General features: G+C 46.3%; 1 protein-coding gene across 1 annotated transcript in view; it reads right to left on the bottom strand.

The window, feature by feature from the left end:
- LOC124028449 (5-azacytidine-induced protein 2-like) overlaps positions 1-23,652 on the bottom strand; it is a 33,734-nt gene extending 10,082 nt beyond the window's left edge. The window contains exons 1-5 of the mRNA XM_046340496.1: positions 23,421-23,652; positions 21,206-21,322; positions 19,427-19,526; positions 16,420-16,553; positions 15,491-15,578 (exon numbers count right to left, since the gene is read on the bottom strand). Coding sequence (XP_046196452.1) covers positions 15,491-15,578; positions 16,420-16,553; positions 19,427-19,526; positions 21,206-21,322; positions 23,421-23,645 — 664 coding nt within the window. The 5' untranslated portion in view covers positions 23,646-23,652. The remainder of the gene's footprint in view (positions 1-15,490; positions 15,579-16,419; positions 16,554-19,426; positions 19,527-21,205; positions 21,323-23,420) is intronic.
- Positions 23,653-26,826: the final 3,174 nt, after the last annotated feature.

The raw sequence follows: 26,826 nt of genomic DNA, 5'->3' as shown, positions 1-26,826 counted from the left end.
TATACAAGGAGTACAGAGTCACTGTGCAGGGGTACCAGGTAGTAATGAGACTATATACAAGGAGTACAGAGTCACTGTGCAGGGGTACCAGGTAGTAATGAGACTATATACAAGGAATGAGACTACAGAGTCACTGTGCAGGGGTACCAGGTAGTAATGAGACTATATACAAGGAGTACAGAGTCACTGTGCAGGGGTACCAGGTAGTAATGAGACTATATACAAGGAGTACAGAGTCACTGTGCAGGGGTACCAGGTAGTAATGAGACTATATACAAGGAGTACAGAGTCACTGTGCAGGGGTACCAGGTAGTAATGAGACTATATACAAGGAGTACAGAGTCACTGTGCAGGGGTACCAGGTAGTAATGAGACTATATACAAGGAGTACAGAGTCACTGTGCAGGGGTACCAGGTAGTAATGAGACTATATACAAGGAGTACAGAGTCACTGTGCAGGGGTACCAGGTAGTAATGAGACTATATACAAGGAGTACAGAGTCACTGTGCAGGGGGTAGTAATACCAGGTAGTAATGAGACTATATACAAGGAGTACAGAGTCACTGTGCAGGGGTACCAGGTAGTAATGAGACTATATACAAGGAGTACAGAGTCACTGTGCAGGGGTACCAGGTAGTAATGAGACTATATACAAGGAGTACAGAGTCACTGTGCAGGGGTACCAGGTAGTAATGAGACTATATACAAGGAGTACAGAGTCACTGTGCAGGGGTACCAGGTAGTAATGAGACTATATACAAGGAGTACAGAGTCACTGTGCAGGGGTACCAGGTAGTAATGAGACTATATACAAGGAGTACAGAGTCACTGTGCAGGGGTACCAGGTAGTAATGAGACTATATACAAGGAGTACAGAGTCACTGTGCAGGGGTACCAGGTAGTAATGAGACTATATACAAGGAGTACAGAGTCACTGTGCAGGGGTACCAGGTAGTAATGAGACTATATACAAGGAGTACAGAGTCACTGTGCAGGGGTACCAGGTAGTAATGAGACTATATACAAGGAGTACAGAGTCACTGTGCAGGGTACCAGGTAGTAATGAGACTATATACAAGGAGTACAGAGTCACTGTGCAGGGGTACCAGGTAGTAATGAGACTATATACAAGGAGTACAGAGTCACTGTGCAGGGGTACCAGGTAGTAATGAGACTATATACAAGGAGTACAGAGTCACTGTGCAGGGGTACCAGGTAGTAATGAGACTATATACAAGGAGTACAGAGTCACTGTGCAGGGGTACCAGGTAGTAATGAGACTATATACAAGGAGTACAGAGTCACTGTGCAGGGGTACCAGGTAGTAATGAGACTATATACAAGGAGTACAGAGTCACTGTGCAGGGGTACCAGGTAGTAATGAGACTATATACAAGGAGTACAGAGTCACTGTGCAGGGGTACCAGGTAGTAATGAGACTATATACAAGGAGTACAGAGTCACTGTGCAGGGGTACCAGGTAGTAATGAGACTATATACAAGGAGTACAGAGTCACTGTGCAGGGGTACCAGGTAGTAATGAGACTATATACAAGGAGTACAGAGTCACTGTGCAGGGGTACCAGGTAGTAATGAGACTATATACAAGGAGTACAGAGTCACTGTGCAGGGGTACCAGGTAGTAATGAGACTATATACAAGGAGTACAGAGTCACTGTGCAGGGGTACCAGGTAGTAATGAGACTATATACAAGGAGTACAGAGTCACTGTGCAGGGGTACCAGGTAGTAATGAGACTATATACAAGGAGTACAGAGTCACTGTGCAGGGGTACCAGGTAGTAATGAGACTATATACAAGGAGTACAGAGTCACTGTGCAGGGGTACCAGGTAGTAATGAGACTATATACAAGGAGTACAGAGTCACTGTGCAGGGGTACCAGGTAGTAATGAGACTATATACAAGGAGTACAGAGTCACTGTGCAGGGGTACCAGGTAGTAATGAGACTATATACAAGGAGTACAGAGTCACTGTGCAGGGTACCAGGTAGTAATGAGACTATATACAAGGAGTACAGAGTCACTGTGCAGTGGTACCAGGTAGTAATGAGACTATATACAAGGAGTACAGAGTCACTGTGCAGGGGTACCAGGTAGTAATGAGACTACTATACTACAGAGTCACTGTGCAGGGTACCAGGTAGTAATGAGACTATATACCAGGAGTACAGAGTCACTGTGCAGGGGTACCAGGTAGTAATGAGACTATATACCAGGAGTACAGAGTCACTGTGCAGGGGTACCAGGTAGTAATGAGACTATATACAAGGAGTACAGAGTCACTGTGCAGGGGTACCAGGTAGTAATGAGACTATATACAAGGAGTACAGAGTCACTGTGCAGGGGTACCAGGTAGTAATGAGACTATATACAAGGAGTACAGAGTCACTGTGCAGGGGTACCAGGTAGTAATGAGACTATATACAAGGAGTACAGAGTCACTGTGCAGGGGTACCAGGTAGTAATGAGACTATATACAAGGAGTACAGAGTTACTGTGCAGGGGTACCAGGTAGTAATGAGACTATATACAAGGAGTACAGAGTCACTGTGCAGTGGTACCAGGTAGTAATGAGACTATATACAAGGAGTACAGAGTTACTGTGCAGGGGTACCAGGTAGTAATGAGACTATATACCAGGAGTACAGAGTCACTGTGCAGGGGTACCAGGTAGTAATGAGACTATATACAAGGAGTACAGAGTCACTGTGCAGGGGTACCAGGTAGTAATGAGACTATATACAAGGAGTACAGAGTCACTGTGCAGGGGTACCAGGTAGTAATGAGACTATATACAAGGAGTACCAGTACAGAGTCAGGGGTACCAGGTAGTAATGAGACTATATACAAGGAGTACAGAGTCACTGTGCAGGGGTACCAGGTAGTAATGAGACTATATAAAAGGAGTACAGAGTCACTGTGCAGGGGTAACAGGTAGTAATGAGACTATATACAAGGAGTACAGAGTCACTGTGCAGGGGTAACAGGTAGTAATGAGACTATATACAAGGAGTACAGAGTCACTGTGCAGGGGTACCAGGTAGTAATGAGACTATATACAAGGAGTACAGAGTTACTGTGCAGGGGTACCAGGTAGTAATGAGACTATATACAAGGAGTACAGAGTCACTGTGCAGGGGTACCAGGTAGTAATGAGACTATATACAAGGAGTACAGAGTCACTGTGCAGGGGTACCAGGTAGTAATGAGACTATATACAAGGAGTACAGAGTCACTGTGCAGGGGTACCAGGTAGTAATGAGACTATATACAAGGAGTACAGAGTCACTGTGCAGGGGTAACAGGTAGTAATGAGACTATATACAAGGAGTACAGAGTCACTGTGCAGGGGTAACAGGTAGTAATGAGACTATATACAAGGAGTACAGAGTCACTGTGCAGGGGTACCAGGTAGTAATGAGACTATATACAAGGAGTACAGAGTCACTGTGCAGTGGTACCAGGTAGTAATGAGACTATATACAAGGAGTACAGAGTCACTGTGCAGGGGTACCAGGTAGTAATGAGACTATATACAAGGAGTACAGAGTCACTGTGCAGGGGTACCAGGTAGTAATGAGACTATATACAAGGAGTACAGAGTCACTGTGCAGGGGTACCAGGTAGTAATGAGACTATATACAAGGAGTACAGAGTCACTGTGCAGGGGTACCAGGTAGTAATGAGACTATATACAAGGAGTACAGAGTCACTGTGCAGGGGTACCAGGTAGTAATGAGACTATATACAAGGAGTACAGAGTCACTGTGCAGGGGTACCAGGTAGTAATGAGACTATATACAAGGAGTACAGAGTCACTGTGCAGGGGTAACAGGTAGTAATGAGACTATATACAAGGAGTACAGAGTCACTGTGCAGGGGTACCAGGTAGTAATGAGACTATATACAAGGAGTACAGAGTCACTGTGCAGGGGTACCAGGTAGTAATGAGACTATATACAAGGAGTACAGAGTCACTGTGCAGGGGTACCAGGTAGTAATGAGACTATATACAAGGAGTACAGAGTCACTGTGCAGGGGTACCAGGTAGTAATGAGACTATATACAAGGAGTACAGAGTCACTGTGCAGGGGTACCAGGTAGTAATGAGACTATATACAAGGAGTAGAGTCACTGTGCAGGGGTACCAGGTAGTAATGAGACTATATACAAGGAGTACAGAGTCACTGTGCAGGGGTACCAGGTAGTAATGAGACTATATACAAGGAGTACAGAGTCACTGTGCAGGGGTACCAGGTAGTAATGAGACTATATACAAGGAGTACAGAGTCACTGTGCAGGGGTACCAGGTAGTAATGAGACTATATACAAGGAGTACAGAGTTACTGTGCAGGGGTACCAGGTAGTAATGAGACTATATACAAGGAGTACAGAGTCACTGTGCAGGGGTACCAGGTAGTAATGAGACTATATACAAGGAGTACAGAGTCACTGTGCAGGGGTACCAGGTAGTAATGAGACTATATACAAGGAGTACAGAGTCACTGTGCAGGGGTACCAGGTAGTAATGAGACTATATACAAGGAGTACAGAGTCACTGTGCAGGGGTACCAGGTAGTAATGAGACTATATACAAGGAGTACAGAGTCACTGTGCAGGGGTACCAGGTAGTAATGAGACTATATACAAGGAGTACAGAGTCACTGTGCAGGGGTACCAGGTAGTAATGAGACTATATACAAGGAGTACAGAGTCACTGTGCAGGGGTACCAGGTAGTAATGAGACTATATACAAGGAGTACAGAGTCACTGTGCAGGGGTACCAGGTAGTAATGAGACTATATACAAGGAGTACAGAGTCACTGTGCAGGGGTACCAGGTAGTAATGAGACTATATACAAGGAGTACAGAGTCACTGTGCAGGGGTACCAGGTAGTAATGAGACTATATACAAGGAGTACCAGTACAGAGTTACTGTGCAGGGGTACCAGGTAGTAATGAGACTATATACAAGGAGTACCAGTACAGAGTTACTGTGCAGGGGTACCAGGTAGTAATGAGACTATATACAAGGAGTACCAGTACAGAGTTACTGTGCAGGGGTACCAGGTAGTAATGAGACTATATACAAGGAGTACCAGTACAGAGTTACTGTGCAGGGGTACCAGGTAGTAATGAGACTATATACAAGGAGTACAGAGTCACTGTGCAGGGGTACCAGGTAGTAATGAGACTATATACAAGGAGTACAGAGTCACTGTGCAGGGGTACCAGGTAGTAATGAGACTATATACAAGGAGTACAGAGTCACTGTGCAGGGGTACCAGGTAGTAATGAGACTATATACAAGGAGTACAGAGTCACTGTGCAGGGGTACCAGGTAGTAATGAGACTATATACAAGGAGTACAGAGTCACTGTGCAGGGGTACCAGGTAGTAATGAGACTATATACAAGGAGTACAGAGTCACTGTGCAGGGGTACCAGGTAGTAATGAGACTATATACAAGGAGTACAGAGTCACTGTGCAGTGGTACCAGGTAGTAATGAGACTATATACAAGGAGTACAGAGTCACTGTGCAGGGGTACCAGGTAGTAATGAGACTATATACAAGGAGTACAGAGTCACTGTGCAGGGTACCAGGTAGTAATGAGACTATATACAAGGAGTACAGAGTCACTGTGCAGGGGTACCAGGTAGTAATGAGACTATATACAAGGAGTACAGAGTCACTGTGCAGGGGTACCAGGTAGTAATGAGACTATATACAAGGAGTACAGAGTCACTGTGCAGGGGTACCAGGTAGTAATGAGACTATATACAAGGAGTACAGAGTCACTGTGCAGGGGTACCAGGTAGTAATGAGACTATATACAAGGAGTACAGAGTCACTGTGCAGGGGTACCAGGTAGTAATGAGACTATATACAAGGAGTACAGAGTCACTGTGCAGGGGTACCAGGTAGTAATGAGACTATATACAAGGAGTACAGAGTCACTGTGCAGGGGTACCAGGTAGTAATGAGACTATATACAAGGAGTACAGAGTCACTGTGCAGGGTACCAGGTAGTAATGAGACTATATACAAGGAGTACAGAGTCACTGTGCAGGGGTACCAGGTAGTAATGAGACTATATACAAGGAGTACAGAGTCACTGTGCAGGGGTACCAGGTAGTAATGAGACTATATACAAGGAGTACAGAGTCACTGTGCAGGGGTACCAGGTAGTAATGAGACTATATACAAGGAGTACAGAGTCACTGTGCAGTGGTACCAGGTAGTAATGAGACTATATACAAGGAGTACAGTACAGTGCAGGGGTACCAGGTAGTAATGAGACTAGGGTACCAGTACAGTGCAGGGGTACCAGGTAGTAATGAGACTATATACAAGGAGTACAGAGTCACTGTGCAGGGGTACCAGGTAGTAATGAGACTATATACAAGGAGTACAGAGTCACTGTGCAGGGGTACCAGGTAGTAATGAGACTATATACAAGGAGTACAGTACAGAGTCACTGTGCAGGGGTACCAGGTAGTAATGAGACTATATACAAGGAGTACAGAGTCACTGTGCAGGGGTACCAGGTAGTAATGAGACTATATACAAGGAGTACCAGTACAGAGTTACTGTGCAGGGGTACCAGGTAGTAATGAGACTATATACAAGGAGTACCAGTACAGAGTTACTGTGCAGGGGTACCAGGTAGTAATGAGACTATATACAAGGAGTACAGAGAGTCACTGTGCAGGGGTACCAGGTAGTAATGAGACTATATACAAGGAGTACAGTACAGAGTTACTGTGCAGGGGTACCAGGTAGTAATGAGACTATATACAAGGAGTACAGAGTTACTGTGCAGGGGTACCAGGTAGTAATGAGACTATATACAAGGAGTACAGAGTCACTGTGCAGGGGTACCAGGTAGTAATGAGACTATATACAAGGAGTACAGAGTCACTGTGCAGGGGTACCAGGTAGTAATGAGACTATATACAAGGAGTACAGAGTCACTGTGCAGGGGTACCAGGTAGTAATGAGACTATATACAAGGAGTACAGAGTCACTGTGCAGGGGTACCAGGTAGTAATGAGACTATATACAAGGAGTACAGAGTCACTGTGCAGGGGTACCAGGTAGTAATGAGACTATATACAAGGAGTACAGAGTCACTGTGCAGGGGTACCAGGTAGTAATGAGACTATATACAAGGAGTACAGAGTCACTGTGCAGGGGTACCAGGTAGTAATGAGACTATATACAAGGAGTACAGAGTCACTGTGCAGGGTACCAGGTAGTAATGAGACTATATACAAGGAGTACAGAGTCACTGTGCAGGGGTACCAGGTAGTAATGAGACTATATACAAGGAGTACAGAGTCACTGTGCAGGGGTACCAGGTAGTAATGAGACTATATACAAGGAGTACAGAGTCACTGTGCAGGGGTACCAGGTAGTAATGAGACTATATACAAGGAGTACAGAGTCACTGTGCAGGGGTACCAGGTAGTAATGAGACTATATACAAGGAGTACAGAGTCACTGTGCAGGGGTACCAGGTAGTAATGAGACTATATACAAGGAGTACAGAGTCACTGTGCAGGGGTACCAGGTAGTAATGAGACTATATACAAGGAGTACAGAGTCACTGTGCAGGGGTACCAGGTAGTAATGAGACTATATACAAGGAGTACAGAGTCACTGTGCAGGGGTACCAGGTAGTAATGAGACTATATACAAGGAGTACAGAGTCACTGTGCAGGGGTACCAGGTAGTAATGAGACTATATACAAGGAGTACAGAGTCACTGTGCAGTGGTACCAGGTAGTAATGAGACTATATACAAGGAGTACAGAGTCACTGTGCAGGGTACCAGGTAGTAATGAGACTATATACAAGGAGTACAGAGTCACTGTGCAGGGGTACCAGGTAGTAATGAGACTATATACAAGGAGTACAGAGTCACTGTGCAGGGGTACCAGGTAGTAATGAGACTATATACAAGGAGTAGAGTCACTGTGCAGTGGTACCAGGTAGTAATGAGACTATATACAAGGAGTACCAGAGTCACTGTCAGGGGTACCAGGTAGTAATGAGACTATATACAAGGAGTACAGAGTCACTGTGCAGGGGTACCAGGTAGTAATGAGACTATATACAAGGAGTACAGTACAGTCACTGTACAGGGGTACCAGGTAGTAATGAGACTATATACAAGGAGTACAGAGTCACTGTGCAGGGGTACCAGGTAGTAATGAGACTATATACAAGGAGTACAGAGTCAGGGGGGTACCAGGTAGTAATGAGACTATATACAAGGAGTACAGAGTCACTTTGCAGGGGTACCAGGTAGTAATGAGACTATATACAAGGAGTACTAGTACAGAGTCACTGTACAGGGGTACCAGGTAGTAATGAGACTATATACAAGGAGTACAGAGTCACTGTGCAGGGGTACCAGGTAGTAATGAGACTATATACAAGGAGTACAGTACAGAGTCACTGTGCAGGGGTACCAGGTAGTAATGAGACTATATACAAGGAGTACTAGTACAGAGTCACTGTGCAGGGGTACCAGGTAGTAATGAGACTATATACAAGGAGTACAGAGTCACTGTGCAGTGGTACCAGGTAGTAATGAGACTATATACAAGGAGTACCAGTACAGAGTCACTGTGCAGGGGTACCAGGTAGTAATGAGACTATATACAAGGAGTACCAGTACAGAGTCAGGGGTACCAGGTAATGTAATGAGACTATATACAAGGAGTACAGAGTCACTTTGCAGGGGTACCAGGTAGTAATGAGACTATATACAAGGAGTACTAGTAGTCACTGTGCAGGGGTACCAGGTAGTAATGAGACTATATACAAGGAGTACCAGTACAGAGTCAGGGGTACCAGGTAGTAATGAGACTATATACAAGGAGTACAGAGTCACTTTGCAGGGGTACCAGGTAGTAATGAGACTATATACAAGGAGTACTAGTACAGAGTCACTGTACAGGGGTACCAGGTAGTAATGAGACTATATACAAGGAGTACAGAGTCACTGTGCAGGGGTACCAGGTAGTAATGAGACTATATACAAGGAGTACCAGTACAGAGTCAGGGGTACCAGGTAGTAATGAGACTATATACAAGGAGTACAGAGTCACTGTGCAGGGGTACCAGGTAGTAATGAGACTATATACAAGGAGTAGAGTCACTGTGCAGGGGTACCAGGTAGTAATGAGACTATATACAAGGAGTACAGAGTCACTGTGCAGGGGTACCAGGTAGTAATGAGACTATATACAAGGAGTACAGAGTCACTGTGCAGGGGTACCAGGTAGTAATGAGACTATATACAAGGAGTACAGAGTCACTGTGCAGGGGTACCAGGTAGTAATGAGACTATATACAAGGAGTACAGAGTCACTGTGCAGGGGTACCAGGTAGTAATGAGACTATATACAAGGAGTACAGAGTCACTGTGCAGGGGTACCAGGTAGTAATGAGACTATATACAAGGAGTACAGAGTCACTGTACAGGGGTACCAGGTAGTAATGAGACTATATACAAGGAGTACAGAGTCACTGTGCAGGGGTACCAGGTAGTAATGAGACTATATACAAGGAGTACAGAGTCACTGTGCAGGGGTACCAGGTAGTAATGAGACTATATACAAGGAGTACAGAGTCACTGTGCAGGGGTACCAGGTAGTAATGAGACTATATACAAGGAGTACAGAGTCACTGTGCAGGGGTACCAGGTAGTAATGAGACTATATACAAGGAGTACAGAGTCACTGTGCAGGGGTACCAGGTAGTAATGAGACTATATACAAGGAGTACAGAGTCACTGTGCAGGGGTACCAGGTAGTAATGAGACTATATACAAGGAGTACAGAGTCACTGTGCAGGGGTACCAGGTAGTAATGAGACTATATACAAGGAGTACAGAGTCACTGTGCAGGGGTACCAGGTAGTAATGAGACTATATACAAGGAGTACAGAGTCACTGTGCAGGGGTACCAGGTAGTAATGAGACTATATACAAGGAGTACAGTACAGAGTTACTGTGCAGGGGTACCAGGTAGTAATGAGACTATATACAAGGAGTACAGAGTCACTGTGCAGGGGTACCAGGTAGTAATGAGACTATATACAAGGAGTACCAGTACAGAGTTACTGTGCAGGGGTACCAGGTAGTAATGAGACTATATACAAGGAGTACCAGTACAGAGTTACTGTGCAGGGGTACCAGGTAGTAATGAGACTATATACAAGGAGTACAGAGTCACTGTGCAGGGGTACCAGGTAGTAATGAGACTATATACAAGGAGTAGAGTCACTGTGCAGTGGTACCAGGTAGTAATGAGACTATATACAAGGAGTACCAGTACAGAGTCAGGGGTACCAGGTAGTAATGAGACTATATACAAGGAGTACCAGTACAGAGTCAGGGGTACCAGGTAGTAATGAGACTATATACAAGGAGTACAGAGTCACTTTGCAGGGGTACCAGGTAGTAATGAGACTATATACAAGGAGTACTAGTACAGAGTCACTGTACAGGGGTACCAGGTAGTAATGAGACTATATACAAGGAGTACAGAGTCACTGTGCAGGGGTACCAGGTAGTAATGAGACTATATACAAGGAGTACCAGTACAGAGTTACTGTGCAGGGGTACCAGGTAGTAATGAGACTATATACAAGGAGTACCAGTACAGAGTTACTGTGCAGGGGTACCAGGTAGTAATGAGACTATATACAAGGAGTACCAGTACAGAGTTACTGTGCAGGGGTACCAGGTAGTAATGAGACTATATACAAGGAGTACCAGTACAGAGTTACTGTGCAGGGTACCAGGTAGTAATGAGACTATATACAAGGAGTACCAGTACAGAGTTACTGTGCAGGGGTACCAGGTAGTAATGAGACTATATACAAGGAGTACAGAGTCACTGTGCAGGGGTACCAGGTAGTAATGAGACTATATACAAGGAGTACAGAGTCACTGTGCAGGGGTACCAGGTAGTAATGAGACTATATACAAGGAGTACAGAGTCACTGTGCAGGGTACCAGGTAGTAATGAGACTATATACAAGGAGTACAGAGTCACTGTGCAGGGGTACCAGGTAGTAATGAGACTATATACAAGGAGTACAGAGTCACTGTGCAGGGGTACCAGGTAGTAATGAGACTATATACAAGGAGTACAGAGTCACTGTGCAGGGGTACCAGGTAGTAATGAGACTATATACAAGGAGTACAGAGTCACTGTGCAGGGTACCAGGTAGTAATGAGACTATATACAAGGAGTACAGAGTCACTGTGCAGTGGTACCAGGTAGTAATGAGACTATATACAAGGAGTACAGAGTCACTGTGCAGGGGTACCAGGTAGTAATGAGACTATATACAAGGAGTACAGAGTCACTGTGCAGTGGTACCAGGTAGTAATGAGACTATATACAAGGAGTACAGAGTCACTGTGCAGGGGTACCAGGTAGTAATGAGACTATATACAAGGAGTACAGAGTCACTGTGCAGGGGTACCAGGTAGTAATGAGACTATATACAAGGAGTACAGAGTCACTGTGCAGGGGTACCAGGTAGTAATGAGACTATATACAAGGAGTACAGAGTCACTGTGCAGGGGTACCAGGTAGTAATGAGACTATATACAAGGAGTACAGAGTCACTGTGCAGGGGTACCAGGTAGTAATGAGACTATATACAAGGAGTACAGAGTCACTGTGCAGGGGTACCAGGTAGTAATGAGACTATATACAAGGAGTACAGAGTCACTGTGCAGGGGTACCAGGTAGTAATGAGACTATATACAAGGAGTACAGAGTCACTGTGCAGTGGTACCAGGTAGTAATGAGACTATATACAAGGAGTACAGAGTCACTGTGCAGGGGTACCAGGTAGTAATGAGACTATATACAAGGAGTACAGAGTCACTGTGCAGGGGTACCAGGTAGTAATGAGACTATATACAAGGAGTACAGAGTCACTGTGCAGGGGTACCAGGTAGTAATGAGACTATATACAAGGAGTAGAGTCACTGTGCAGTGGTACCAGGTAGTAATGAGACTATATACAAGGAGTACCAGTACAGAGTCAGGGGTACCAGGTAGTAATGAGACTATATACAAGGAGTACAGAGTCACTTTGCAGGGGTACCAGGTAGTAATGAGACTATATACAAGGAGTACTAGTACAGAGTCACTGTACAGGGGTACCAGGTAGTAATGAGACTATATACAAGGAGTACAGAGTCACTGTGCAGGGGTACCAGGTAGTAATGAGACTATATACAAGGAGTACCAGTACAGAGTCAGGGGTACCAGGTAGTAATGAGACTATATACAAGGAGTACAGAGTCACTTTGCAGGGGTACCAGGTAGTAATGAGACTATATACAAGGAGTACTAGTACAGAGTCACTGTACAGGGGTACCAGGTAGTAATGAGACTATATACAAGGAGTACAGAGTCACTGTGCAGGGGTACCAGGTAGTAATGAGACTATATACAAGGAGTACCAGTACAGAGTCACTGTGCAGGGGTACCAGGTAGTAATGAGACTATATACAAGGAGTACTAGTACAGAGTCACTGTACAGGGGTACCAGGTAGTAATGAGACTATATACAAGGAGTACAGAGTCACTGTGCAGTGGTACCAGGTAGTAATGAGACTATATACAAGGAGTACCAGTACAGAGTCACTGTGCAGGGGTACCAGGTAGTAATGAGACTATATACAAGGAGTACCAGTACAGAGTCAGGGGTACCAGGTAGTAATGAGACTATATACAAGGAGTACAGAGTCACTTTGCAGGGGTACCAGGTAGTAATGAGACTATATACAAGGAGTACTAGTACAGAGTCACTGTACAGGGGTACCAGGTAGTAATGAGACTATATACAAGGAGTACCAGTACAGAGTCAGGGGTACCAGGTAGTAATGAGACTATATACAAGGAGTACAGAGTCACTTTGCAGGGGTACCAGGTAGTAATGAGACTATATACAAGGAGTACTAGTACAGAGTCACTGTACAGGGGTACCAGGTAGTAATGAGACTATATACAAGGAGTACAGAGTCACTGTGCAGGGGTACCAGGTAGTAATGAGACTATATACAAGGAGTACCAGTACAGAGTCAGGGGTACCAGGTAGTAATGAGACTATATACAAGGAGTACAGAGTCACTTTGCAGGGGTACCAGGTAGTAATGAGACTATATACAAGGAGTACTAGTACAGAGTCACTGTACAGGGGTACCAGGTAGTAATGAGACTATATACAAGGAGTACCAGAGTCACTGTGCAGGGGTACCAGGTAGTAATGAGACTATATACAAGGAGTACAGAGTCACTGTGCAGGGGTACCAGGTAGTAATGAGACTATATACAAGGAGTACCAGTACAGAGTCACTGTGCAGGGGTACCAGGTAGTAATGAGACTATATACAAGGAGTACAGAGTCACTGTGCAGGGGTACCAGGTAGTAATGAGACTATATACAAGGAGTACAGAGTCACTGTGCAGGGTACCAGGTAGTAATGAGACTATATACAAGGAGTACAGAGTCACTGTGCAGTGGTACCAGGTAGTAATGAGACTATATACAAGGAGTACAGAGTCACTGTGCAGGGGTACCAGGTAGTAATGAGACTATATACAAGGAGTACAGAGTCACTGTGCAGGGTACCAGGTAGTAATGAGACTATATACAAGGAGTACAGAGTCACTGTGCAGGGGTACCAGGTAGTAATGAGACTATATACAAGGAGTAGAGTCACTGTGCAGTGGTACCAGGTAGTAATGAGACTATATACAAGGAGTACCAGTACAGAGTCAGGGGTACCAGGTAGTAATGAGACTATATACAAGGAGTACAGAGTCACTTTGCAGGGGTACCAGGTAGTAATGAGACTATATACAAGGAGTACTAGTACAGAGTCACTGTACAGGGGTACCAGGTAGTAATGAGACTATATACAAGGAGTACAGAGTCACTGTGCAGGGTACCAGGTAGTAATGAGACTATATACAAGGAGTACCAGTACAGAGTCAGGGGTACCAGGTAGTAATGAGACTATATACAAGGAGTACAGAGTCACTTTGCAGGGGTACCAGGTAGTAATGAGACTATATACAAGGAGTACTAGTACAGAGTCACTGTACAGGGGTACCAGGTAGTAATGAGACTATATACAAGGAGTACAGAGTCACTGTGCAGGGGTACCAGGTAGTAATGAGACTATATACAAGGAGTACCAGTACAGAGTCACTGTGCAGGGGTACCAGGTAGTAATGAGACTATATACAAGGAGTACTAGTACAGAGTCACTGTACAGGGGTACCAGGTAGTAATGAGACTATATACAAGGAGTACAGAGTCACTGTGCAGTGGTACCAGGTAGTAATGAGACTATATACAAGGAGTACCAGTACAGAGTCACTGTGCAGGGGTACCAGGTAGTAATGAGACTATATACAAGGAGTACCAGTACAGAGTCAGGGGTACCAGGTAGTAATGAGACTATATACAAGGAGTACAGAGTCACTTTGCAGGGGTACCAGGTAGTAATGAGACTATATACAAGGAGTACTAGTACAGAGTCACTGTACAGGGTTACCAGGTAGTAATGAGACTATATACAAGGAGTACCAGTACAGAGTCAGGGGTACCAGGTAGTAATGAGACTATATACAAGGAGTACTAGTACAGAGTCACTATACAGGGGTACCAGGTAGTAATGAGACTATATACAAGGAGTACAGAGTCACTGTGCAGGGGTACCAGGTAGTAATGAGACTATATACAAGGAGTACCAGTACAGAGTCAGGGGTACCAGGTAGTAATGAGACTATATACAAGGAGTACAGAGTCACTTTGCAGGGGTACCAGGTAGTAATGAGACTATATACAAGGAGTACTAGTACAGAGTCACTGTACAGGGGTACCAGGTAGTAATGAGACTATATACAAGGAGTACAGAGTCACTGTGCAGGGGTACCAGGTAGTAATGAGACTATATACAAGGAGTACAGAGTCACTGTGCAGGGGTACCAGGTAGTAATGAGACTATATACAAGGAGTACAGAGTCACTGTGCAGGGGTACCAGGTAGTAATGAGACTATATGAGACAAGGAGTACAGAGTCACTGTGCAGGGGTACCAGGTAGTAATGAGACTATATACCAGGTAGAGACTATATACAAGGAGTACAGAGTCACAATGAGAGTACCAGTACAGAGTCACTGTGCAGGGGTACCAGGTAGTAATGAGACTATATACTCAGACGAGTTTCTTATTGAAAGTGAACCCTGTTGCTAGGTAAACTACAGACATAGATCTACCCGGCTCTGAGGTAAACAAATCTTTGTCTCCACCTGGTGGCTGGTGTATGGCATCTACACAATGACAGGTGTTTCAAATGGGGCTAAATTCTGCTTCAATTTATTTAGTGAGATCTTTCCCCCCCTGGTGTCAAACCTGAAGAAGTATTTCTGAGGAGATGAAGGACATACCTGGGGTTGGACTCCTTCACGTGATTCTGGTCACAGTCAGTTCCAGAAGAATCCTAGGAAGAGGTCATCAAAGAGTTAGAAATGAAACCCTAGAATAAGAGCGTAGTTCACAGACCATGTCTGGAAAAGAAAGCCCGGCAATCTACACCGGCATTCTGGTTGATCCACAATGTGTTTCATGGACCGCAAACAAAGGTTTCTGGGTCAACAGACCGTCACCAGGGTTTTGGGTCAACAGACCTTCACTGGGTTTCTGGGTCAACAGACCTTCGCCAGGGTTTTTGGGTCAACAGACCTTCGCCAGGGTTTTTGGGTCAACAGACCTTCGCCAGGGTTTTTGGGTCAACAGACCTTCGCCAGGGTTTTTGGGTCAACAGACCTTCGCCAGGGGTTTTGGGTCAACAGACCTTCACCAGGGTTTTGGGTCAACAGACCTTCACCAGGGGTTTTGGGTCAACAGACCTTCACCAGGGGTTTTGGGTCAACAGAACTTCACCAGGGGTTTTGGGTCAACAGACCTTCACTGGGTTTCTGAGTCAACAGACCTTCACCATGGTTTTCAACAGACCTTTTTGGGTCAACAGGTCAACAGACCTTCACCAGGGTTTTGGGTCAACAGACCTTCACTGGGTCAACAGACCTTCACCAGGGTTGGGTCAACAGACCTTCACCAGGGTTTCTGGGTCAACAGACCTTCACCAGGGTTTCTGTTTTGGGGGTCAACAGACCTTCACCAGGGTTTTGGGTCAACAGACCTTCACCAGGGGTTTTGGGTCAACAGACCTTCACCGGGGTTTCTGGGTCAACAGACCTTCACTGGGTTTCTGGGTCAACAGACCGTCATCAGAACCTTTGTGAATGAAACACACTAGTTCTATATCCCCATAGTCTTACCCCACAGTGTCCCTGCAGTCGGTTCTTCTCCAGAGTCATCCTCTCCAACTCCTCCTGCAGCGTATGCATCTTCAGGTCACTGTTGATCCTGTCCACCTGCCAGTAGTCCTGAGTACTGGTTAGAGACTTCATCACTATGGAGAGAGAGAGAGAACACACACACACACGGTTAGAATACAACGTTGTCACTTCTGGGTCATGTGACATCAGTCCCCTTCTACTTCTGTAACACTCTAGAAACATTGAACATCAGGGTAGAGAGCGTTGAATAATGAACTCTAGGTTGTCTGGGAGAAACATTGAACATCAGGGTAGAGAGCGTTGAACGATGACCTCTAGGTTGTCTGGGAGAAACATTGAACATCAGGGTAGAGAGCGTTGAACGATGACCTCTAGGTTGTCTGGGAGAAACATTGAACATCAGGGTAGAGAGCGTTGAATAATGAACTCTAGGTTGTCTGGGAGAAACATTGAACATCAGGGTAGAGAGCGTTGAACGATGACCTCTAGGTTGTCTGGGAGAAACATTGAACATCAGGGTAGAGAGCTTTGAATAATGAACACTAGGTTGTCTGGGAGAAACATTGAACATCAGGGTAGAGAGCGTTGAACGATGAACTCTAGGTTATCTGGGAGAAACATTGAACATCAGGGTAGAGAGTGTTGAACGATGACCTCTAGGTTGTCTGGGAGAAACATTGAACATCAGGGTAGAGAGCGTTGAATAATGAACACTAGGTTGTCTGGGAGAAACATTGAACATCAGGGTAGAGAGCGTTGAACGATGACCTCTAGGTTGTCTGGGAGAAACATTGAACATCAGGGTAGAGAGCGTTGAATAATGAACACTAGGTTGTCTGGGAGAAACATTGAACATCAGGGTAGAGAGCGTTGAACGATGAACTCTAGGTTGTCTGGGAGAAACATTGAACATCACAGTAGATGAACTCTAGGTTGTCTGGGAGAAACATTGAACATCAGGATGAACTCTAGGTTGTCTGGGAGAAACATTGAACATCACAGTAGAGAGCGTTGAACGATGAACTCTAGGTTGTCTGGGAGAAACATTGAACATCAGGGTAGAGAGCGTTGAACGATGACCTCTAGGTTGTCTGGGAGAAACATTGAACATCAGGGTAGAGAGCGTTGAACAATGACCTCTAGGTTGTCTGGGAGAAACATTGAACATCAGGGTAGAGAGCGTTGAATAATGACCTCTAGGTTGTCTGGGAGAAACGTTGAACATCAGGGTAGAGAGCGTTGAATAATGACCTCTAGGTTGTCTGGGAGAAACATTGAACATCAGGGTAGAGAGCGTTGAATAATGACCTCTAGGTTGTCTGGGAGAAACATTGAACATCAGGGTAGAGAGCGTTGAATAATGACCTCTAGGTTGTCTGGGAGAAACGTTGAACATCAGGGTAGAGAGCGTTGAATAATGACCTCTAGGTTGTCTGGGAGAAACGTTGAACATCAGGGTAGAGAGCGTTGAATAATGACCTCTAGGTTGTCTGGGAGAAACATTGAACATCAGGGTAGAGAGCGTTGAATAATGACCTCTAGGTTGTCTGGGAGAAACATTGAACATCAGGGTAGAGAGCGTTGAATAATGAACTCTAGGTTGTCTGGGAGAAACATTGAACATCAGGGTAGAGAGCGTTGAATAATGAACACTAGGTTGTCTGGGAGAAACATTGAACATCAGGGTAGAGAGCGTTGAACGATGAACTCTAGGTTGTCTGGGAGAAACATTGAACATCAGGGTAGAGAGCGTTGAATAAGGAACACTAGGTTGTCTGGGAGAAACATTGAACATCAGGGTAGAGAGCGTTGAACGATGAACTCTAGGTTGTCTGGGAGAAACATTGAACATCAGGGTAGAGAGCGTTGAATAATGACCTCTAGGTTGTCTGGGAGAAACATTGAACATCAGGGTAGAGAGCGTTGAATAATGAACACTAGGTTGTCTGGGAGAAACATTGAACATCAGGGTAGAGAGCGTTGAATAATGAACACTAGGTTGTCTGGGAGAAACATTGAACATCAGGTTAGAGAGGTTGAATAATGACCTCTAGGTTGTCTGGGAGAAACATTGAACATCAGGGTAGAGAGCGTTGAACGATTAACTCTAGGTTGTCTGGGAGAAACATTGAACATCAGGGTAGAGAAGGTTGAACGATGAACTCTAGGTTGTCTGGGAGAAACATTGAACATCAGGGTAGAGAAGGTTGAATAATGAACTCTAGGTTGTCTGGGAGAAACATTGAACATCACAGTAGAGAGCGTTGAACGATGAACTCTAGGTTGTCTGGGAGAAACATTGAACATCAGGTTAGAGAAGGTTGAACAATGAACTCTAGGTTGTCTGGGAGAAACATTGAACATCAGGGTAGAGAGCGTTGAACGATGAACTCTAGGTTGTCTGGGAGAAACATTGAACATCAGGTTAGAGAAGGTTGAACAATGAACACTAGTCCCTTGGCTGAGGTTAAGTCCCTTGGCTGAGGTTAAGTCCCTTGGCTGAGGTTACGTCCCTTGGCTGAGGTTACGTCCCTTGGCTGAGGTTAAGTCCCTTGGCTGAGGTTAAGTCCCTTGGTGAGGTTAAGTCCCTTGGTGAGGTTAAGTCCCTTGGCTGAGGTTAAGTCCCTTGGCTGAGGTTAAGTCCCTTGGCTGAGGTTAAGTACAGTCCCTTGGCTGAGGTTAAGTACAGTCCCTTGGCTGAGGTTAAGTACAGTCCCTTGGCTGAGGTTAAGTACAGTCCCTTGGCTGAGGTTAAGTACAGTCCCTTGGCTGAGGTTAAGTACAGTCCCTTGGCTGAGGTTAAGTCCCTTGGCTGAGGTTAAGTACAGTCCCTTGGCTGAGGTTAAGTACAGTCCCTTGGCTGAGGTTAAGTACAGTCCCTTGGCTGAGGTTAAGTACAGTCCCTTGGCTGAGGTTAAGTACAGTCCCTTGGCTGAGGTTAAGTACAGTCCCTTGGCTGAGGTTAAGTCCCTGGTCATTAAAGTACCTTGACTGGTCTCCATCTCAGTCTTTAACTGCAGCAGCTCCATCTCTTTGGCCTGCAGCTGCTCATTCAGGAGCCTCTCAGACTCACTCTTCTCCCTCTTCTAGAGAAACACAATTTAAAAAAAGAGAGACATGATGAAGAGTAAAAGATGAAGAGTCAGTGAAGCAGGAGGAGAGACAGTTACAAAGAGACACATTATTATTATTATTATATTATAAAGACAGGAAGAGATACTGACCAGCTGGACCTAGTGGACTGTCCACGCCAGCTGGACCTAGTGGACTGTCCACGCCAGCTGGACCTCTGTCTACGCCAGCTGGACCTAGTGGACTGTCCACGCCAGCTGGACCTAGTGGACTGTCCACGCCAGCTGGACCTAGTGGACTGTCCACGCCAGCTGGACCTAGTGGACTGTCCACGCCAGCTGGACCTAGTGGACTGTCCACGCCAGCTGGACCTAGTGGACTGTCCACGCCAGCTTGGACCTAGTGGACTGTCCACGCCAGCTGGACCTGTGGACTGTCCACGCCAGCTGGACCTAGTGGACTGTCCCGCCAGCTGGACCAGTGGACTGTCACGCCAGCTGGACCTAGTGGACTGTCCACGCCAGCTGGACCTAGTGGACTGTCCACGCCAGCTGGACCTAGTGGACTGTCTACGCCAGCTGGACCTAGTGGACTGTCTCGCCAGCTGGACCTAGTGGACTGTCTCGCCAGCTGGACCTGTGGACTGTCTACACCAGCTGGACCTAGTGGACTGTCTATACCAGCTGGACCTAGTGGACTGTCTATACCAGCTGGACCTAGTGGACTGTCTATACCAGCTGGACCTAGTGGACTGTCTATACCAGCTGGACCTAGTGGACCAGCTGGACCTAGTGGACTGTCTATACCAGCTGGACCTAGTGGACTGTCTACGCCAGCTGGACCTAGTGGACTGTCTACGCCAGCTGGACCTAGTGGACTGTCTCGCCAGCTGGACCTAGTGGACTGTCTACGCCAGCTGGACCTAGTGGACTGTCCACGCCAGCTGGACCTAGTGGACTGTCCACGCCAGCTGGACTGTGGACTGTCCACGCCAGCTGGACCTAGTGGACTGTCCACGCCAGCTGGACCTAGTGGACTCTCTACACCAGCTGGACCTAGTGGACTGTCTACACCAGCTGGACCTAGTGGACTGTCTATACCAGCTGGACCTAGTGGACTGTCTATACCAGCTGGACCTGTGGACTGTCTATACCAGCTGGACCTAGTGGACTGTCTATACCAGCTGGACCTAGTGGACTGTCTATACCAGCTGGACCTAGTGGACTGTCTATACCAGCTGGACCTAGTGGACTGTCTATACCAGCTGGACCTAGTGGACTGTCTATACCAGCTGGACCTAGTGGACTGTCTATACCAGCTGGACCTAGTGGACTGTCTATACCAGCTGGACCTAGTGGACTGTCTATACCAGCTGGACCTAGTGGACTGTCTATACCAGCTGGACCTAGTGGACTGTCTATACCAGCTGGACCTAGTGGACTGTCTATACCAGCTGGACCTAGTGGACTGTCTATACCAGCTGGACCTAGTGGACTGTCTACACCAGCTGGACCTAGTGGACTGTCTATACCAGCTGGACCTAGTGGACTGTCTACACCAGCTGGACCTAGTGGACTGTCTATACCAGCTGGACCTAGTGGACTGTCTATACCAGCTGGACCTAGTGGACTGTCCACGCCAGCTGGACCTAGTGGACTGTACATACCAGCTGGACCTAGTGGACTGTACATACCAGTTTATTGAGCTCCAGCTGCAGGTCCTCCTTCTCCATGTAGATGCCACGGTAGGCACTGAAGGCCTTGTTGACGTACTGGGGTCCTTCAGGGGAAGGAGCTTCAGGCCTGAACAGCTACAGGGTACAACACACAGCGACAGGTTACAGCCACACATCAGTTACAACACAGCTACAGGTTACAACACACAGCTACAGGTTACAGCCACACAGCTACAGGTTACAGCCACACATCAGTTACAACACAGCTACAGGGTACAACACAGCTACAGGGTACAACACACAGCTACAGGGTACAACACACAGCTACAGGGTACAACACACAGCTACAGGGTACAACACACAGCTACAGGGTACAACACACAGCTACAGGGTACAACACACAGCTACAGGGTACAACACACAGCTACAGGGTACAACACACAGCTACAGGTTACAGCCACACATCAGTTACAACACAGCTACAGGGTACAACACACAGCTACAGGTTACAGCCACACATCAGTTACAACACAGCTACAGGGTACAACACACAGCTACAGGGTACAACACACAGCTACAGGGTACAACACACAGCTACAGGGTACAACACACAGCTACAGGGTACAACACACAGCTACAGGGTACAACACACAGCTACAGGGTACAACACACAGCTACAGGGTACAACACACAGCTACAGGGTACAACACACAGCTACAGGGTACAACACACAGCTACAGGTTACAGCCACACATCAGTTACAACACAGCTACAGGGTACAACACACAGCTACAGGTTACAGCCACACATCAGGTTACAACACAGCTACAGGGTACAACACACAGCTACAACACACAGCTACAGGTTACAGCCACACACCAGTTACAACACAGCTACAGGTTACAGCACAGCTACAGGTTACGACACACAGCTACAGGTTAAAACACACAGCTACAGGTTAAAACACACAGCTACAGGTTACAACACACAGCTACAGGGTACAACACACAGCTACAGGGTACAACCACACATCAGTTACAACACAGCTACAGGTTACAACACACAGCTACAGGTTAAAACACACAGCCACAGGTTAAAACACACAGCTACAGGTTAAAACACACAGCTACAGGGTACAACACACAGCTACAGGTTACAACACACAGCTACAGGTTAAAACACACAGCTACAACACACAGCTACAGGGTACAACACACAGCTACAGGTCACAACACACAGCCACAGGGTACAACACACAGCCACAGGGTACAACACACAGCCACAGGGTACAACACACAGCCACAGGGTACAACACACAGCCACAGGGTACAACACACAGCTACAGGGTACAACACACAGCTACAACACACAGCTACAACACACAGCTACAGGTTAAAACACACAGCTACAGGGTACAACACACAGCTACAGGGTACAACACACAGCTACAGGGTACAACACACAGCTACAGGTTAAAACACACAGCTACAGGTTAAAACACACAGCTACAGATTAAAACACACAGCTACAGGGTACAACACACAGCTACAGGGTACAACACACAGCCACAGGTTAAAACACAGCCACAGGTTAAAACACACAGCTACAGGGTACAACACACAGCTACAGGTTACAACACACAGCTACAGGTTACAACACACAGCTACAGGTTACAACACACAGCTACAGGTTACAACACACAGCTACAGGTTACAACACACAGCTACAGGGTACAACACACAGCCACAGGTTACAACACACAGCCACAGGTTACAACACACAGCCACAGGGTACAACACACAGCCACAGGGTACAACACACAGCCACAGGGTACAACACACAGCCACAGGGTACAACACACAGCCACAGGGTACAACACACAGCCACAGGGTACAACACACAGCCACAGGGTACAACACACAGCCACAGGGTACAACACACAGCCACAGGGTACAACACACAGCCACAGTTTAAAACACACAGCCACAGGTTACAACACACAGCCACAGGTTACAACACACAGCCACAGGTTACAACACACAGCCACAGGTTAAAACACACAGCCACAGGTTAAAACACACAGCCACTTTATCTGCCCCCAAATAAATCAAAGTCCCTATCAGGATAATAACATTGTATTTTACTGCTACTGCTGAGAACTCCCTGTATCCTGATATGCATGTATGAAGTTGCTACTGTTGTGTCATAATGAGGCCCGCCCCTCATCCCGTACCTTATCTTCCAGTTGTTTGACTCTCTTCCTCAGCAGTGTGTTCTCTCTCTCCGTGTCTCTCAGCCTCTTCTTGATGTCCTCGTATGCTGTGACCAAGGCAAAGTGGGAGGCTACGGACTCATCCCCGGCACACACGGACACGGGGCTCTCCCCTGCTCCACCGTACGCCGTCTCATGCTTCAGAATGCAGATATCGTCCTCCACTGCCTCCATGCCAAGCTCCATGCCAGGCCTAGCTAGTAGAGAGCAGAGGTAGATCAGAGGAGTCAATTATACACAACTAGACAATAATGCCAAGCTCCATGCCAGACCTAGCTAGTAGAGAGCAGAGGTAGACCCGAGGAGTCAGTAGTAACACAACTAAGACAATAATGCCAAGCTCCATGCCAGGCCTAGCTAGTAGAGAGCAGAGGTAGACCCGAGGAGTCAGTAGTAACACAACTAAGACAATAATGCCAAGCTCCATGCCAGGCCTAGCTAGTAGAGAGCAGAGGTAGATCAGAGGAGTCAATTATACACAACTAGACAATAATGCCAAGCTCCATGCCAGACCTAGCTAGTAGAGAGCAGAGGTAGACCCGAGGAGTCAGTAGTAACACAACTAAGACAATAATGCCAAGCTCCATGCCAGGCCTAGCTAGTAGAGAGCAGAGGTAGACCCGAGTCAGTAGTAACACAACTAAGACAATAATGCCAAGCTCCATGCCAGACCTAGCTAGTAGAGAGCAGAGGTAGACCCGAGGAGTCAGTAGTAACACAACTAAGACAATAATGCCAAGCTCCATGCCAGGCCTAGCTAGTAGAGAGCAGAGGTAGACCCGAGGAGTCAGTAGTAACACAACTAAGACAATAATGCCAAGCTCCATGCCAGGCCTAGCTAGTAGAGAGCAGAGGTAGATCAGAGGAGTCAATTATACACAACTAGACAATAATGCCAAGCTCCATGCCAGACCTAGCTAGTAGAGAGCAGAGGTAGACCCGAGGAGTCAGTAGTAACACAACTAAGACAATAATGCCAAGCTCCATGCCAGGCCTAGCTAGTAGAGAGCAGAGGTAGACCCGAGGAGTCAGTAGTAACACAACTAAGACAATAATGCCAAGCTCCATGCCAGGCCTAGCTAGTAGAGAGCAGAGGTAGACCCGAGGAGTCAGTAGTAACACAACTAAGACAATAATGCCAAGCTCCATGCCAGGCCTAGCTAGTAGAGAGCAGAGGTAGACCCGAGGAGTCAGTAGTAACACAACTAAGAGAATAATGCCAAGCTCCATGCCAGGCCTAGCTAGTAGAGAGCAGAGGTAGATCAGAGGAGTCAATTATACACAACTAAGACAATAATGCCAAGCTCCATGCCAGGCCTAGCTAGTAGAGAGCAGAGGTAGACCCGAGGAGTCAGTAGTAACACAACTAAGAGAATAATGCCAAGCTCCATGCCAGGCCTAGCTAGTAGAGAGCAGAGGTAGATCAGAGGAGTCAATTATACACAACTAAGACAATAATGCCAAGCTCCATGCCAGGCCTAGCTAGTAGAGAGCAGAGGTAGACCAGAGGAGTCAGTAGTAACATAACTAAGACAATAATGCCAAGCTCCATGCCAGGCCTAGCTAGTAGAGAGCAGAGGTAGACCCGAGGAGTCAGTAGTAACACAACTAAGACAATAATGCCAAGCTCCATGCCAGGCCTAGCTAGTAGAGAGCAGAGGTAGACCCGAGGAGTCAGTAGTAACACAACTAAGACAATAATGCCAAGCTCCATGCCAGGCCTAGCTAGTAGAGAGCAGAGGTAGACCCGAGGAGTCAGTAGTAACATAACTAAGACAATAATGCCAAGCTCCATGCCAGGCCTAGCTAGTAGAGAGCAGAGGTAGACCCGAGGAGTCAGTAGTAACACAACTAAGACAATAATGCCAAGCTCCATGCCAGGCCTAGCTAGTAGAGAGCAGAGGTAGACCCGAGGAGTCAGTAGTAACACAACTAAGACAATAATGCCAAGCTCCATGCCAGGCCTAGCTAGTAGAGAGCAGAGGTAGACCCGAGGAGTCAGTAGTAACACAACTAAGAGAATAATGCCAAGCTCCATGCCAGGCCTAGCTAGTAGAGAGCAGAGGTAGATCAGAGGAGTCAATTATACACAACTAAGACAATAATGCCAAGCTCCATGCCAGGCCTAGCTAGTAGAGAGCAGAGGTAGACCAGAGGAGTCAGTAGTAACATAACTAAGACAATAATGCCAAGCTCCATGCCAGGCCTAGCTAGTAGAGAGCAGAGGTAGACCCGAGGAGTCAGTAGTAACACAACTAAGACAATAATGCCAAGCTCCATGCCAGGCCTAGCTAGTAGAGAGCAGAGGTAGACCCGAGGAGTCAGTAGTAACACAACTAAGACAATAATGCCAAGCTCCATGCCAGGCCTAGCTAGTAGAGAGCAGAGGTAGACCCGAGGAGTCAGTAGTAACATAACTAAGACAATAATGCCAAGCTCCATGCCAGGCCTAGCTAGTAGAGAGCAGAGGTAGACCCGAGGAGTCAGTAGTAACACAACTAAGACAATAATGCCAAGCTCCATGCCAGGCCCTAGCTAGTAGAGAGCAGAGGTAGACCCGAGGAGTCAGTAGTAACACAACTAAGACAATAATGCCAAGCTCCATGCCAGGCCTAGCTAGTAGAGAGCAGAGGTAGATCAGAGGAGTCAATTATACACAACTAGACAATAATGCCAAGCTCCATGCCAGACCTAGCTAGTAGAGAGCAGAGGTAGACCCGAGGAGTCAGTAGTAACACAACTAAGACAATAATGCCAAGCTCCATGCCAGGCCTAGCTAGTAGAGAGCAGAGGTAGACCCGAGGAGTCAGTAGTAACACAACTAAGACAATAATGCCAAGCTCCATGCCAGGCCTAGCTAGTAGAGAGCAGAGGTAGACCCGAGGAGTCAGTAGTAACACAACTAAGACAATAATGCCAAGCTCCATGCCAGGCCTAGCTAGTAGAGAGCAGAGGTAGATCAGAGGAGTCAATTATACACAACTAAGACAATAATGCCAAGCTCCATGCCAGGCCTAGCTAGTAGAGAGCAGAGGTAGACCCGAGGAGTCAGTAGTAACATAACTAAGACAATAATGCCAAGCTCCATGCCAGACCTAGCTAGTAGAGAGCAGAGGTAGACCCGAGGAGTCAGTAGTAACATAACTAAGACAAAACAATAGTCATGAGTGTGACATAGAGTTGCATATATTTGGGAACAAATGTATTTATTTCCAGCAAACTTTAGAATGACAACAGTTGTGCTACAAATCCAGGATTGAGATTCTAGCGATGAGTTGATCTCACTGTTTGAAAATGCAGAGAAAAGATACAAAATAAATAGGAGGAGCAGGTTGAACACCTCTCTCTTTCTTATCTGAGCCATAAC

This window comes from Oncorhynchus gorbuscha, unplaced genomic scaffold (assembly GCF_021184085.1).
Source record: "Oncorhynchus gorbuscha isolate QuinsamMale2020 ecotype Even-year unplaced genomic scaffold, OgorEven_v1.0 Un_scaffold_4184, whole genome shotgun sequence".
NCBI lineage: Eukaryota > Metazoa > Chordata > Actinopteri > Salmoniformes > Salmonidae > Oncorhynchus > Oncorhynchus gorbuscha.
Note: the sequence above shows the minus strand (reverse complement) of the source record. Positions and strands in the feature narration are given on the sequence as shown.